General features: G+C 45.7%; 1 protein-coding gene and 1 pseudogene across 1 annotated transcript; one reads left to right on the forward strand and one right to left on the reverse strand.

Moving 5' to 3' along the window:
* Positions 1-2,779: 2,779 nt before the first annotated feature.
* On the reverse strand, positions 2,780-3,347 carry LOC103598488 (annotated as a pseudogene).
* A 10,429-nt stretch (positions 3,348-13,776) lies between these two features.
* On the forward strand, positions 13,777-15,824 carry IFNL1 (interferon, lambda 1). Its single transcript, XM_008582050.1, has 5 exons — positions 13,777-13,947; positions 14,191-14,264; positions 15,304-15,451; positions 15,553-15,636; positions 15,726-15,824. Exons 1-5 carry the CDS (start codon positions 13,777-13,779, stop codon positions 15,822-15,824), a joined length of 576 nt encoding a protein of 191 aa, XP_008580272.1.
* The last annotated feature ends 1,457 nt before the right edge of the window (positions 15,825-17,281 follow it).

A 17,281-nucleotide genomic window follows, 5' to 3' on the forward strand; every position in this document is an offset into this window, starting at 1 on the left:
CCAGCCTCTCTAACCTGCCCCTCATCAACTCTCCCCCTCCCCTGGCTTCTCTCACTCGCCTGTCCCAACACCTGCCCCTCGCTTAACTTTCTCAACCCTTCTCATCTACGTGCCGCTCCCTCACCTGCCTTTCCCACCTGTCCCTTCTTCAGTCACTTCTCACATATCTTCCCCCTTCACTTTTAACCCTCCACATCTATCTTATCTGTCCCCCTCGACCTGACCCTCTTTATCTTTCCCAAATTGTCCCCTCTCCTGTATCCTTTTCACCAGCCCAGGCTTCCTGTTTCCTGTCCAGGGTCCCTTGGCAACCCTCTAAGGGCTTCTTGGTGCCCTGGGCTGGGAGGCAGAGCTGTGGAACTCAGGGCGGGGAGGGGACATGGGAGCAGGGGCTCCAAGTGGAGTCACCCAGATGTCTGCAGACTTGTGGGAGAGGAATGGGCAGAGATGAGGAGGAGCAAGCAGAGAAGGCTGCACAGGAGACGGAGGTTTCTGCAGGGTTAGGTTCTGGCTGTGGGATCCCAGGTTCTGCATGGCAAGCCGGTGGAGCCAGTCCCCCTGTCTACCCTCAGCTGCACAGCAGTGCCTGTCTCCCACCCTCTGCCTTTGAGGGTCCTCCCCCCACCTTAGTCCATTTGGGATGCTGTAACAAAATGTCATAAACTGGATGGCTTATCAACACCAGAAATTTATTTCTCCCAGTTCTGGAGGCTGGAAGTCCAAGAGCAAGGTGCTGGCAGATCGGGTATCTGGTGAGGACCGCTTTCCTGGTTCATTGACGGTGACTTCTCCCTGTGTCCTCACCTGGTTGAATGGGCCACGGCATTAATTCCATTCATGAGAGCTCTGTCCCCATAACTTGGTCACCTCCCAAAGGCCCCACCTCTTAATACCATCACCTTACGGGTTATGATTTCAATATATAAAGTTGGGGGGGGGACACAGATTTGCAGATGATAGCACCCCCTGTGGGGGTCCTGAGAGACACACCAGAGAATCCCAGGTGGCCTGCTAGCACTGCAGGAGGGGGTTGCAAAGGAAGGGGGTCTGAGACCCTCCACTCAGAGTCCCTGGGCTCAGCTCTTCCTACCCCACCTCAGAACCTCTGCCTTGAATTTCTCCCACCTGACCTACCAGGACCACCCAGGACAAGTTTGCCTGTTTGCAGGAGCACTGCTAAGCAGAAAAAAAGCAAACTGCAGAAAGATGTATACCCTGTGATTGACACCACTTCTGTAAACCAACAACAAGATATGTGTGTGAATCTGTATTTAATATAAGAGGTAGAGAAGGCTGTCAGTAACGACGGTTTTCTAAGGGGGGTGCAGTGAGAAAGGGAGGAGGGAGAACAGAAAAAAAGAAAAGTCCTACGGCCGAATGGAAAAACACGTATGTATTTTTTCTGTCAGTACATTTTTATCAATGTTAACTTTAAATTTTTTAAAAAATTTTAAAATACTATAGACTTACAAGAAGTTGCAAAAATACTATAGTTTTCCTTTCCCTCATGGCAACATCTCACATAACTATGTTTTGTCTAAAAGTTTATGGTTTAACATTTTACATTAAGATCTATGGTTACATTTTGGGTTAATTTTTGTTAAAGGTGTGAGGTTTAGGTTGAGCTTCCTTTTTGGCTATTGACACCTCATTGTTCAGGTACCATTTGTTGAAAAATCTATCCTTCCTCTATTGAATTGCTTTTGCACCTTTATCAAAATTCATTTGGGGCCGGCCCGGTGGTGCACTGGAGAGTGCGCCGCTTGGGAGCGCGGCGGCGCTCCCACCAAGGGTTCGGATCCCATGTGGAGACCGGTTCCCGCTCACTGGCTGAGCGCGGTGCGGGCGCAACACCGAGGGTTGCGATCCCGTTACTGGTCAGTAAAAAAGACAAAAAGGAAAAAAAAAATTCATTTGGACATACTTATGCGGCTCCATTTCTGGATTCTCTTCTCTTCCATTGATCCATGTGGAATTCCACCAATGTCACACTGTCATGATTACCATAGCTGTATAATAAGTCTCAAAATTAGGTAGTGTGATTCCTCCAACATTCTTTTTAATTTTTTTTAATTTTTATTTTTGATTGTTTCAATATTGCACGTACTTCTAAGGACTCTGTACATAATATTTCCAGGGGCAGATGTACAAAATTTTAATGCAAACAATGTTGTCGTAGCATGGGGAGGGGCGGCGGGGGCGGGGTGTCAGGCCCAACAGACAGCAGGACGTCGGGTTCCTCACTGCGTTGGTCACTGCCAGTTTGCATGAAAAAAGGAAGTCCCTGTCAACCAGAGACTGGACCGGATCGCGGATCCCAAACGCGACCTTCACTGAGTCCTCCGTGGGGCACGGCAGCAGAGCGAGTCATTTGAAACAATCCTTCTTGTCACGACATGTGACCAGCCCCCTCCAGATTCACCGCGGGTCTGTCTGCACAAACGACGTTGCCAAAGCCAAAACCGCTGGCCTGTAGGAGAATCACCAGGCCCTCGGCTGCCCCGACGCCTTCCAAACTCTGTGCCGAGCTCTTGGGACCCCGCGGGACAGACCCCGCGGCACAGACCCTGCAGTGCTTCCTCCCGTGCAGCCCGGCTCCTCGGCCTTCTGCGCCAGCGCAGCGAACGTCCCGCTCCGGCTGCTGTGCTCTCGGTCACCCATGCTCTCCATGTGCTTTGGCTTCTGATGACACATCTGCAGCTGATTCTGGCAGTGGTCGTGCTTTTCTATTTTGGCTTCACGGTGCTTAAGTTCCTCCCGAAACGATTCCAGCTCCTTCTCAGTAAAGGTGGCCGACTTGGCCAGGTCCCACAGGTCCATTGTTCAGGGTGTCCAGCAAAACGTTATTCTCGTGAACTTTCTCTTTGTGGTGCACGTGGTGCATGAACTCCCACCAGAGCTTTTACAGTTCTTCACTGGAGGACTTCCCAGAGGTCTTCACCTTGTGCCACAACTTCTGCAGCCTGGGATCCTCCAGACTGTCATCTTGGGTGCGGCTCCCAAAGGAGTTGCCACTCACCAGCTGGGCGTCCTTCTTCCCGTCCAGACCCTGCTTGGCCAAGATGACACTGGGAGTGTGTACGGGTTTTGCTTCCTTTGCCCCATCTTCATCTGAGCCTTCAGCCTTCAGTTTCTTCCAGTTGAGTTCGTCCCTTTCTGGTATCTTCAGATCAGCTGGAGCTCGGCCAGCTTCACAGGGGAAGGTGAAGCTGCTGGGCCCTCTCCCACAACAGGTTCAGCTTCTCCATACAGAACTTGTCCCCAGGCTCACATTCCAGGGGCCGCTCGTTCTTCTCCTGTGATTACTTGCACCCATGGTCTGCTGTTGGCTGGGCCTGGGCAGCCATGGTGGCAGCAAAGGGATCCCATGCAGCCCCGCTGCAACCCTCTGCGAAGCTACCTTCCTTTCCGCCTGCCCAAGCCCCGCATCCAGACCTCTTCCACCAGTCCCCCAGTCTCTTTTTGTAAAAAATATTGTTTTAACTATTCTAGTTCATTTGCCTTTCCATATAAATTTTAAGATAAGCTTATCTACACATGCAAGAAAATCATGGGATTTTGATAGAAATTGCACTGAATTATACATCAGTTTGAAGAGAATTGACATTTTTACCACATTGAGCATTCCAATCCATGAACATGGTATGTCTCTCCCTTCATTTAGATCTCCTTTGATGTCTTTCATCAGGTTTTTGTAGTTTTTAGCATACAGATCCTATTCATGTTTTGTTAGATTTATACCTAAGTATTTTTTTAGTAAATATAATCAGAATTGTATATTTAATTTTGGTTTCCAAATGTTTATTGCTAGTATAAATACATATAATTGATTTTGTGTGTTCACCTTGTATCTTGTGACCTTGCTAAACTCACTTATTAGTTCTAGGAGTTTTTATAGCCTCCTTGGGGCTTTATACATAATCATCCCATCTACAAATAAGTGTGTTCCCTTTCAATCTCTGTGCATTTTATTTTACTTTATTTTTGCTTTATTGCACTGCCTAGGACTCTCTGTACTATGTTAAATAAAAATGGTGAGACCTTACATCCATTAGGATAGCTACTATAAAAATTAAAACAAAACAAAACAAAAAGAGAAAATAACAAGTGTTGACAAAGATATGGAGAAATTGGAACACTTCTACACTGTTGGTGGGATGTAAAATGGTGCAGCCATTATGGAAAACTGTGTGATGGTTCCTCAAAAAATTAAAAGTAGAGGGCCGGCCCTGTGGCTCACTCAGGAGAGTGCAGCACTGGTAGCGCCGAGGCTGCGGGTTCGGATCCTATATAGGGATGGCTGGTGCACTCACTGGCTGAGTGTGGGGCGGACCCCACCGTGCCGAGGGTTGCGATCCCATTACCGGTCAGAAAAAAAAAAATTAAAAGTAGAGGGACGGCCCTGTGGCTCACTCAGGAGAGTGCAGCACTGGTAGCGCCGAGGCTGCGGGTTCGGATCCTATATAGGGATGGCTGGTGCACTCACTGGCTGAGTGTGGTGCGGACCCCACCGTGCCGAGGGTTGCGATCCCATTACCGGTCAGAAAAAAAAAAATTAAAAGTAGACTTACCATATGGTCCAGAAATTCTACTTCTGAGGATATACCCCAAAGAATTGAAAGCAGGGACTCAAAAAGATATTTGTACACCCATGTTTATAGCAGCATTATTTGCAATAATAAAAAGGTAAAAGCAAACCAAGTGTCCATTGATGAATGAATGGATAAGCAAAATGTGATATATACATACAATAGAATATTATTCAGCCTCAAAAAAGAAGGAAATTCTCAGGGCCAGCCCATGGCTCACTTGGGAGAGTACGGTGCTGAGAACACCAAGGCCACAGGTTTGGATCCTATATAGGGATGGCTGGTTGGCTCACTTCGGTGAGTGTGGTGCTGACAACACCAAGCCAAGGATTAAGATCCCCTCACCAGTCATCTTTTTTTTAAAAAAAAAAGAAGGAAATTCTGACATATGCTACAATACGATGAGCCTTCAGGTCATTATGTTAAGAGAAATAAGACAGTCACAAAAGGATAAATACTGTAGGATTCCACTTACATTCATAAAGCGATAATTCCCCCCTCTCCACCCCAGTTTTGGGGAATCTCTAACCTACTTTCTGTCTCTATGAATTGCCTCTTCTAGATATTTCCTATAAGTAGACTTATACAATATTTGTCCTTTTGTGTCTGGCTTATTTCACTTAGCATAATGTTTTCAAGGATCATTCATGTTGCAGCATGTATAAGAATTTCATTCCTTTTTATGGCTGAATAATATTTCATTGAGTGTATATACCACATTTTGTTTATCCACTCACCTGTTGAGGGACACTTGGTTGTTTCTACCCTTGGCTGTTCAGAATAAAGGTGTACAAATATAAGTATACAAGTATCTACTTGAGTCCTGTCCAATTCTCTGGGTATATAATTATTTTATATATATTTTTTACTGCTGGATGTGATTTGCTAAAACTTTTTTTTTTTTGTCTTTTTTCGTGTCCGGCAACGGATCGCAACCCTCAGTGTCGCCCCCGTACCGGACCGGGACCGGAAACGGGATCGCAACCCTCGGTGTTGCCCCTGCGCCTTGCTCAGCCAGTGAGCGGGAACCGGTCTGTATGTGGGATCCGAACCCTCGGGCGGGAGCGCCACCGCGCTTCCCAAGCGGCGCACTATCCAGTGCGCCAGCGGGCCGGCCCTGCTAAAACTTTTTGCTTCTTTTTCTTTTCTTTATTTTTGTTCTGTCTTTGTCTGGTTTTCAAATCAAGTTGTTACTGGCTTCATGAAAAGAATTTGGAAGTGTTGACTCCTTTTTTTGTTTTCTGGAAGAGGTTGTGAAGAATTGGTGTTAACTCTTCTTAAAATGTATGCTAGAATTCTACAGTGAAACCAACCAGATATGGAGATTTCTTTCTTAGAAGCTTCTTAATTAGAGATTAAATTTCTTTAATAGTTATAAAACTTCTTATTATCTATTTCATCTTAGGTGAGTTTTGGTAGTTTGCGGGTCTTGAGCAATTTACCATTTTGTTTAAGTTGAATGTGTGTGCGTAGACTTTTCATAGTATTCTCTTATTATCCTTTTCTTTTCTTTTTTTTGGCAGATGGCGGGTCTGGGAATCTGAACCCTTGACCCTGATGTTATCAGCACCACACTCTCCCAAATGAGCTAACTGGTCAGCTCTCCTTATTAACCTTTTAATGTTTGTAAGGTCTGTAGTGATATCTCCTCTTTCACTCCTGATAATGGTCATTTCTGTCTTTTCTCTTTTCTGCTGTCTTGTTAAAAGTTTATCAATTCTATTGATCTTTTCAAAGAACCAGCTTTTGATTTCATTAACTTTTTAAATTGTTTTTCTGTTTTCTATTTCATTGCTTTCTGTTCTTATATTTATTTTTATTTCCTTCTGCTTGATTTAGGTTTATTTAGCTCTTTTTCTTGATTAGTTTATTGATTTGAGACCTTTCTATTTTTCAGTATAAACATTTTGTGCTATAAATTTCTCTCCAAGCATTACTTTAGCTGTGTCCCACAGTTCTATATGTAGTATTTTTATCCCCATTCATTTTAATGTATTTTTTAAAATTTATTTTATTTATTGAATCAAAATTGATTATACATATTTTGGGGGTTCAACATTAAGATATGTTGACCAAATCAATATTACTAGCATAAATATTGTTACAAATCATAATTGTTCTTTATGCCCCTTGTCCAATCTCTCCCCACTCCCCTCTGTATCCCCCCTCCACCCTCTAATTACCCTGGATGTCTTCTCTCCTTCTGAAAGAATAATGGTTACTCTGTTGATCTGTTGCCCAAAAGATCCATCCAATGCTGAGAGGTGTGATCAGGTCCCCCAATATTATCATAGAGCAGATGCTTCTTCTGTCACTCTGAAATGGGCTATGTGGAGAGAGACATCCTCTTCTTTTCTTTATTTCTGCTGGTGACTCTCCTTGTGTCAATGCACTCCAGTGGTTGGCAGACCATCTGCGTGGCAGTTGTGGCATCTAGCTGCTTTCCTAGCAGCCATGGTTCTTGTGGTGGCTGTGGTGGGCCACCCACATGGAGGTGATGTTTTGGCATGCTCCTTAGTGTGCCTGGTTTTGGGAGGGGGGGGTCTGCTCCCCTGCTCCATGCCTCAAGTCACTGGGCTGGCACTGAGGTGCCTGGTGTGGTGTACCTGGTTGTAGGAGTGGGGTTCCAGTCCCCTTCTCCATGCCCTGGGTCACCAGGCAGACCCCAAGGCATTAGTGGTGTGCCTGGCTGGAACTAATTTTTTGTCCCTTGCTTACATCTAAAATGGGGAACCTCCTGTGGGAACCACTACTTGAGCTGTGTGGTTGAGCTAAATTGCTGCTTTGCTGCTGTTTCCCTAGGGAAGGCTTTTTGTGTGACTCGGGGTTTAATGGTTGACCTTATATGTACTTCCAGCTCTCCAGAGACCTGTTGGATCTGGGTTGTATAGAAACTCTGATCTAGGCCTGAGTTTTTTCATCAAACTGCATCCCATGCAATTCTGCATTCCTGACCAGTCTCCTCTGAGTGGTCCTGTGCTGATTGGGGGGTGGGTCGGCTGTCCTTGCTATATCACAGTGTTCTCCTGGTGGGCCCGTCTCCTCCACCACATATGCCCCAAATACTTCCCATGGAATGGCCCTGTGCTGGTCCTTTGTGATGACTCACCAGCCTCTGAATGGCTCCCTTTTTTCACTTGTTCTGGCTCCTCACTCCTCTGTGGGTCCATGGGAACCCTATTAGTGGTCCTGCTGTCCTGGAGGCTGCCAAGGCCCTCTTCTTCCCTGCTGCCTCCAAGAAACTCCATCTGAAGGGCACAGCTGTGGCTTCTGCTGGCTCCTGCTCCATGCACTCATCAGCTCCAGCATTAAAGCGGCTGCAGCCCAAAACACTCAGAGCAGTTTTTTCCTTCTCTCATAGTGATTCTCCCACCTTCATAAACTCTGTAGGTCTCTCCTCCTCTTCCCCTGTGCTCCAGTGGCCCCAGCTTGGCTGATGTTACATTTTTAAATTGGTTGATTTGTGGGAGAGAGTGACACTGGGAACTGTCTATTCTGCCATCTTGACTGGAACTCTCAATGGCCTCATTTTAATGTATTTTTAATTGGTTTTGTGATATCTTCATTGACCCATAGATTGCTCGGCAGTGCATTGTTTAATTTCCAAGTGCCTGAAGAGTTTCCTATTGTCTTTTGTTATTGATTTCTACTTTGGCTTTATCGTAGTGAGAGAATATATTCTGTATTATTTCAGTTACTTTGAATTTGTTGAGGTTGGTTTTACTACCCAGTATATGGTCTATCTTGTCTAATGTTCCATGTACACTTGAAAAGAAGGTATAGTCTATAGTTATTGAATAGAATATTCTATAAATATCAATTAGATCCTTTTGGTTATGGTATTGTTCAGTCTACTATATCCTTGATGACTTTCTTTCTAGTCATTCTGAGAGAGGGATATTGAAATACACAGCTATAATTGTGTATTTGTCTATTTCTCCTTTCAGTTCTGTTGGTTTTTTCTTAATGTATATTGAAGCTCTATTATTTGGTGCATACACATTTAGGATCATTATACCCTTTTGTGCACTCACCCTTTTATCATTATGTACTATCCTATCTCTGATAATTTTCTTTATTAGTTTCCTAAAGCCTACTTTATCTGGTATTTGTGCAGTCACTCCAGCTTTCTCTTGATTGTTATCTTTTTCCATTCATTTACTTTTAATCTACCTATGTCATTATATTTGAAATGAGTTTCCTGTAGGCAGCATATAGTTCTTAAAACTGTATTCTGCCAATCTATGTCTGTACATAGACCACTTACATTTAATGTAATTACTGATATTGTTAGAACTTAAGTCTGACATCTTTTATTTTCTGTTCCTTTTGCTTTTCATTCTTCTTTTTCCTGCCTTCCTGTAAATTACCTTTACATTTTTTAGTGTTCCATTTTGCTTTATTTACAGTATTTTTTAGTGTATCTCTTTGTACAATTTTTTAGTGGTTGCTCTAGGATTACAATATACATAAAACTTATCACAGTGTAATAGTATTGATATTTACAACTTAAAATAAGATGCAGGAAATTTATTTCTATTTAGGTCTTTTTATCCTCCCTGATTTATAAATATATAGATATCTTTTTAAATACATTGTGAATAGCATCAGACAATAGTAGAATTTCCTTTAAAACATCTAAAATTATTTTTAAAACTTGAGAGGATAGTCTATTATATTTACCTATATATTTACTTGTTCCGTAGGCCTTTTTCATTCCTGATATTTCAAGGTTTTTTCAGTTTTTAATTTCTTTCTGTTGAAGAACTTCCTTCACAATTTTTTAAAGACAGGTTTGCTGATAAATTCTCTTCATTTTCTCCATTTTTAAAATGTATTTATTTCACTTTATCTCCTAACAGATATTTTTACTGGATAAAGAGGTCTGGGTTGGGCCGAGCCGGTGGCGCACTCGGGAGGGTGCGGTGCTGGGAGCGCGGTAGCGCTCCTGCCGTGGGTTCGGATCCTATATAGGGATGGCCGGTGCGATGTACCTACTGGCTGAGCACAGTGTGGCCGGTCACAGAAAAGGACAAAAAAAAAAAAAAAAAAAAAAAAAAAAACAACCAGTAGTCTGGGTTGCCAGTTCTTTTTTTTCAGCATTTAAACAATGTTGTGCCACTTTTGTTTGGCCTCCACAGTTTCTGAAGAGAAATTTTCTGTCAACCAAAGTATTGCTCCCCACCCCACCCCACCAACATAAAATGTAATGTATCTTTTCTCTCTGATTCCTTTCAACATTCTTTCTTTGTTGTTAGTTTTCAAAAGTTTGATTATAATGTGCCTGAGTGTGGATTTCTTGGATTTATTTGTGTTTATCCCCATTGAGGCTTGGTTGGCTTCTTCAATCTGTAAGTTTATATATTTTGCCAAATTAGGGGAATTTTCAGCCATTATTTCCTCATATTTTTTTCAGACCCACCTTCTTTCTGTTCTTCTGGAACTTTAGAGATGTGAATGTTAGATTTTTTTGTTATTGTCCCAAATGTCTCTGAGGCTCTTTTTGTTTTTAAAAATCTATTTTCTCTCTTTTGTTTAGACTTCAATCTATTTACTACTTACTCTCTGTTGTTCAGAATGTATAATTTCTATTGATATTTCTTCAAGTTTGCTGATTCTTTCCTCTGTCAATTCCATTCTGCTATTTGGTCCTTCCAGTGAATTTTATTTCAGTTCTTGTATTTTTCAGTTCTACAATTTCCATTCAGTTTTTTATATCTTTGCTCAGACTTTCTATTTTTTTAATCTTTTTCAAGAGTGTTCATGATTGCTGTTGAAGCATTTTTACAATAGTTACTTTAAAATTCCCATCAGATAATTCCAATATTTATGTCTTCTTGGTGTTGGCATCTATTGATTGGCTTTTCCCATTCTACTTGAGAGTTTTCTGGTTCTTCAAATGATGAGTATAATGAGTTATTTTCTCTTTCATCCTGGACATTGGGGATATTACGTAATGAGACTCTGGTTCCTACTTAAATCTTGTCATTATCAAGGCAATAATCAGAACTCTGTTCACACATTCCTGGTGCCAGTCACCTTGTACAGTGGTTGAATCATAAGTTTTGGGTAATTTGCTACATAATAATTGTAACCACACACACACACACACACACACACACACACACACACTAATCCCAGTTGTATATAAAAGGGGAGATTGTATATATGTATGCATATATAATTCTTTTGTTCCCTGGGCCCCAGAGGCAGAAGAGCAGTAGAGGAAATGTGTCTGTGTAGGGTCTTTGGTGAGGTGGGGATTAGAGGTGATAGAGCCTCTATCATAGTTTAGGGGACTTGAAAGCTGGGCTGGACATCCAAGATGACTCAAATCCAAAATGGTTGGCAGTCAACGCCAAGGGAGGGTGGGAGCATGGTGGCCTCAGGGTAATCAGCCTTCTCATTCTGGCCTGCCACAGAGAAGAGTCTCAAGAAAACCAAGCAGAAGCTGCCTACCCTTTTCTTTCTTTCTTTTTTTTTTTTTCCTTTTTGTCTTTTTTTGTGACCGGCGCCCGTACCGGACCAGGACCGGCAATGGGATTGCAACCCTCGGTGTTGCGCCCGCACCTCGCTCAGCCAGTGAGCGGCCGGTCTGTATGTGGGATCCGAACCCTTGGCGGGAGCGCCGCCGCACTCCCAAGCGGTGCACTGTAGCAGTGCGTCACCGGGCCAGCCCCTGCCTACCCTTTTCTGACTGAGCTTTGGAGGTCATGCAGCACCTGTGGTTATACATGAGTCACTAAAGCAAGCCCAGATTCAAGGGAAGGGACAGATCCACTTCTCAATGGAGCAAGGGTCAAAGACTTTGAAGACATGTTTTAAAACGGCCACAGTCTGCCCTCTAGCCACAAATTATTTACATTACTTCCACATCCAAAATACACTCATCTCTTTCTACAACCTCAAAAGTCTCATCTATCGTGCCTGGCTCAGACTCAGGGTCCAGGATCTTATCACTATTGCCAGGATATACTCTTAGGAACTCTCAAGCACTTCCAGAGGGAGGGAAACAGGTGCAGGTCTTTGGGAGAGCAAGTGATGTGTATTTAGAACTGTGCTGCCTATTATGGTAGCCACTAGCCACGTATGATAGTTATATTTAAATTAAATAAAAATACGGTTCTTCCATTGTACTAGCCAAATTTTAAGTACTTAACAGCCACATGTGGCTAGTGCTGACTATATTGGACAGTACAGATATAGAACATTTCCATCACTGCAGAAAGTTCTATTGAATAGTACTGATTAGACAATATAAACACAGGTATGTTTTGTGAACTGGCAACCCTATTCCTAAATATATGTCTTAGTTTGGGTTCTCCAAAAAGCATACCCTGAGCCAAGGGTATACAGGTGGTATATTTGGGAGATGTCCCTCAGGAGCACAAATAGGTAAATTGAGACTGGGAGAGCAAAAGGCCAATAAATGGTGCAGAGTCTGGACTAGAGGAGAGCATCTAGAGTACTTGCCTGACCCTGAGAGTGAGCACCTCCTTAAATTTTGCACCCCATTCCCTCACTTGCATCACCCCGGCCCCAGCCCTGGAAGGGTTACTGCTGTGAACAGCTAGAGCTTATTTACACAGGGGGCCCTTGGAAGATGGAGGAATCGTGGAGAACACATCTCAGAATTGATCCACTGAGGAAAAGGGAAGCTGCAGTGTTTACTCACTGGTTCCCAACCCTCACTGGTTGAAGAATTCTCCTGGGAGAATCAGTCCTGGTACTTCCAGTCTGTTCTGCATGCAGACTGTAGAAAGACCTCAGCCTCAGATGGAGAAGCAGAAAGATCCGGGCACAAGAGGTGGGAATCTGCCAGCATGTGTGGGAAGTGCCCATCCTATCTACAAGTGAGCGAAAAGTGAGCAGAGGCAACATGGTAAGGGGGTGTCCGTTGGTGTGCTACGGTATATTGTAGAAAACCTCCCACACAGGGGACAGATGTGAGCCTTATGGTGATGGTGAGCTGGAGGCAACCTCAAGTGTCCATCACTGGGGGAATAGATAAAGTGCTACGGGCACACCATGGAATACAATGCAGCAGTTAGAAACAAGGAACTGGGTGTACATAGCTGTGTGGAGAGATCTCAGAGGTGTGGTGTTGTTTTAGAAAAAGGAAGAAGATTTATAGCACAATCCCATTTACGTAAATTGAATACACATACACACACACAAAATCACAAATTATAAAGATACATCTTTGCAGCTATATATCAAATGCATTAAAGTGGGTGTCTGTGAGGGGGAGGGGTGGAATGAGAATTGGGGATGGGAGGTAAAACCTTGGAGGGTCTTTCATGGGCCGGTTGTGATTCTGTGTTATGATCTGAAGAGTACGATTAATAACTTTCTGTACCTAACGGCTAAGAAAAAAAAAACAAAAGAATGAAAAACATGAAGTGCCCGCACATCAGAGCAATTTCTTACCTGCTACACAATTATTATTACCGCAGGGGTGATGACTCACTGCCTGCCTTCTAGAAGCTCTCCTCACTGCCCTCTCCTCAGGCATCCCTTCCAGTCCCCAAGAAATACTCTTGCCCCCAGTAAATAAGGAGCTCCAATTCAAATGCCAATCTCTCCTGGAAACACTGTCACAGCCATACCCAGAAACAATGCTTTACCAGCTATCTGGGTATCCCTTAAGCAGTCAAGTTAACATCTGAAATTAACCATCACCATCATAAAAATACTCACCGGAATGTCAGGAACATGAAATGAGTTAGTCCACAGAGCATGCTTAAACCAATGGCAGAAGCTGTCTCTCTGCCACTCAGGCGGCCTCGCCCACGCCCTCCCCTCCTAAGCCCCTGCCTGGCTGTGAGAGTCCTGCAGCCAGCTTCCCATCCCTCTAGTCAGGGGCTGCCCAAGTTCAGCTAGCTGAAGACTTCCCGGGAAGTCCTAAATGCTGCCCAGGGAATACCAAATGAGATTCTCCAGGCTCCTGGGACTGAATTTCAGTTTCTCTTTCCTTCTTGGTGCAGCTCCAGGCTCACCTGGCCCCACCCACACTTGTTCACTCACCTGGCTCAGGGAATGGCCCCATCCACTCATTCCTTTTAAGTCGAAGTGAAAATTCTTATTTTCATTTGCCTTTTCACTTTACACACATCATCTAGGGTTGCTCATTTACCCTGGTTAAAAAGCAGAGCCATGCAGCCAGGGAAGCAGTTGCAAATTGGCCATGGCTGCAGCATGGATCCTGGTGCTGATGCCTGTGGTGCTGGGTTTGGCCAGAGCAGGTCCTCTCCCCACTTCCAAGGCCACCACCACTGGGACGGGCTGCAACATCGGCAGGTTCAAGTCTCTGTCGCCACGGGAGCTGGAGGCCTTCAAGAAGGCTAAGAATGCCTTGGTGAGTCCCTGTTGTGGCCCTCCTACTGTGGCCAAGCCACTGCCCTGCTACTGTGGGCTAGCCTCTATCCCTGTGCTATGGGCTAGCCTCTGGCCTTCCAGCTGTGGCTAACCTCTATCCTTTCTGCTATGAGTCAAACTCAAGCCCTCCTGCTAGGCCAACCTTCATCCTTGCTGCTAGGGGCTAGCTTCTGGCCCTCCTGCTGTAGGCTAACCTCTGTCCACCTCTATACTTGCTCTCTAGGAAGAGTCCCTCCTGCTGAAAAACTGGAGCTGCAGCTCCCGCCTCTTCCCCAGGACCTGGGACCTGAGGCAGCTGCAGGGGAGCCAGAAGTCAGGCCGCCCGTCCCCTTGTCTTGGCTCTGTCCCCTGTCTCCATCAGGAGCCCCATCACCTTCTTTATCTCACCTGTCCTTCTCTCTCTGATCTCGCCTCACCTGGCCTGTGCCCCTGTCACTCCTAACTGCTCCCTGATCCTGTCCTTCCTCTAGATCCCTTTTATCATCACCCTGCCTGTCCTCACTTCCCTGTCTCCCTCGTCTGTCCCTCTCACTTCCACTCTTTTCTAGCTCCTTCTCATCTTTCTCTTCTTTTCTCTCCCATATGTCTGAGCCAGAAGTCAGGCCGCCCGTCCCCTTGTCTTGGCTCTGTCCCCTGTCTCCATCAGGAGCCCCATCACCTTCTTTATCTCACCTGTCCTTCTCTCTCTGATCTCGCCTCACCTGGCCTGTGCCCCTGTCACTCCTAACTGCTCCCTGATCCTGTCCTTCCTCTAGATCCCTTTTATCATCACCCTGCCTGTCCTCACTTCCCTGTCTCCCTCGTCTGTCCCTCTCACTTCCACTCTTTTCTAGCTCCTTCTCATCTTTCTCTTCTTTTCTCTCCCATATGTCTCTGGTCTGTCCCCCACCTATGCCCCACGTCCACTCAGCCTTTCCTTGTCTACTCTTGACACTGATTCCCTTGTCCCCCCCACCTGTCCTCCTCACCACTGCCCCTCACATATGCCCCTCATCATCTTTCTTCCACTGATCTTCCAGCACATGCTCCTTCATGCACCCTGCTCTCCTATGCATCCTGCTGTCTCTCCTCACCTGCCCCCACCCCATCCCATCAAACCCTGTGACCCCAGTGAGTCCCCTTTCATTTGTCCTCTCATTAGTCTCCTCCTTTGTCTTTCTGCCTCACCTGAATTCTCTTCGTTTACACCTTCCTCATATGATCCCCTCTCTTGTCCCCTCTCACTTGACACATCATCTGTCTCAGTCATATGTCCCATATCATCTGCCTCTTCTACTGTACTCCCTACCTGGCCCCACTTACCTGGGCCTTCTCGCCTATCCTTTCTCACCTCTCATCAGGTGCAGGAGCGCTCCATAGCTCTGGAGGCTGAGCTGGCCCTGACGCTGAAGGTCCTGGTGACCGTGACTGACCCGGCCCTGGGGGACATCCTGGACCAGCCCCTTCACACACTGCACTACATCCACTCCCAGCTCCAGGCCTGTGTGAGTAGTCGGGGCACCCAGGCCATCCATGTCTATGACTCTGACCATCCAGACTCCCCCCTGTCCCAGGTCCTGCCTCACACCCCACCCTCTGCCTGCAGGTCCCTGCTCAGCCCACAGCAGGCCCCAGGCCCCGAGGTCGCCTCCACCACTGGCTGCACCGGCTCCAGGAGGCCCCAAACAAGGTGAGTGACCAAGGAGAGGGGACATGTCTTGGGAGCAACTGGGAGCCCAGACAATGGGCAGCCCCTGAGCCCTCCCTTCCTCCCCACAGGAGTCCCCTGGATGCCTGGAGGCCTCTGTCACCTTCAACCTCTTCCGCCTCCTCACACGGGACCTGAAATGTGTCGCCAGTGGAGACCTGTGTGTCTGAGAATCTGAACCCACCCCCAGCCTGTGTGGGACCCCAGACTTTATTTATGCACTAAGCCCCATCTCTATCTTAAGTTATTTCCTCTCATCCCCTATTTATGGAACTGCAGCCCTGACTCAGACCCAAGGCTGAGTTTATTTTTTTTTTGTACAATGTGTGCAAATAAACAGCAAGGAATTGAAACCTCTGTGATAGGTGAATCCTTGAGTGTGTGTATGATAGTGGGTCTGTGACTGAGTGTAGATGTCTGTGTGGTACAGGCAAAATTCATGACTGGTTGTATATGTTTGTGTATGTCTGACTTTTTTTTTTTTTTAGATTTTTAAAAATTTTTATTTATTTTATTTTTTAATTTTTATTGAATCAAAATTGGTTATACAAATTTGGGGGGTTCAACACTGAGACATGTTGATCAAATCAATATTACTAGCATATGTATTGTTACAAATCATAATTATTCTTTATGCCTCTTGTCCAATCTCACCCTCCCCCTCCTCCTGCCCCTCCCCCCTCTAACTACTCTACATTTCTTCTTACCCTCTGAAAGAGTAATAGTTACTCTATTGATTTGTTGCCTAGATGATCTGTCCAATGCTGAGAGGTGTGGTCAGGTCCCCCAATATTACTACAGAGCAGATGCTTCTTCTGTCGACACTCCAGTGACTGGCAGATGATCTGCGTGGTGTTTGTGGTGTCTAGCCGCCTTCAGGGCAGCCATAGTTATAGTGGTGGCTGTGGTGGGCCACCCACATGGAGAAGATGATTTTGGCATGCACCTTGGCGCTGGCGGTGTGCCTGGTTGTGGAGAATGTCCAATCCCCAGCTCCATACCCCAGGTCCTCGAGTGGGTCCTGAGGCGCTGGCACAGTGTGCCTGGGTGTGGGAGGGGGGTCCGGTACCCTTCTCCATGCCCAAGGTCCCCGGGTAGGCCCCAATGCACTGACATGGTAAGCCTGGTTGTGGGAGGGAGGTCCGGTCCCATTCTCCGTGGCCCGGGTCCCTGAGCAGGCCCCGAGGCGTTGGTGGTGTGCCTGGATGTCGGAGTGGGATCCAGTCCCTGGCTCCAATCCTTGGGTTCCTGGGTGGGGCCCCAAGGTGCTGGTGGTGTGAGTGGTTGTGGGTGGGAGTCCTGCCCCTGGCCTCATGCCTCACGTCCCCTGGTGGGCCCCAAGGCATTGGTGGTGTGCCTGGGCCAGAACTAATTATTTGTCCTTTGCTTACTTCTAACGGGGGAACTTCCTGTGGGAACCAGTATTTGAACTGTGTGGTTGACCTAAATTGCTGCTTTGCTGCTGTTTCCCCAGGGAAAACATTTTGTGCAGTTCAGGGTTTAATGATTGACCTTATAGGTACTTCCGGCTCTGAAACTCGGTGCACCTGTGTTGTGTAGAAACTCTGATCTGGGCCTGAGTTTTTTTTTTTTTTTTTTTTTTTTTTTTTTTTTTTTTTTTTTTTTT

This window comes from Galeopterus variegatus, unplaced genomic scaffold (genome assembly GCF_000696425.1).
Source record: "Galeopterus variegatus unplaced genomic scaffold, G_variegatus-3.0.2 Scaffold93, whole genome shotgun sequence".
Classification (NCBI taxonomy): Eukaryota; Metazoa; Chordata; class Mammalia; order Dermoptera; family Cynocephalidae; genus Galeopterus; species Galeopterus variegatus.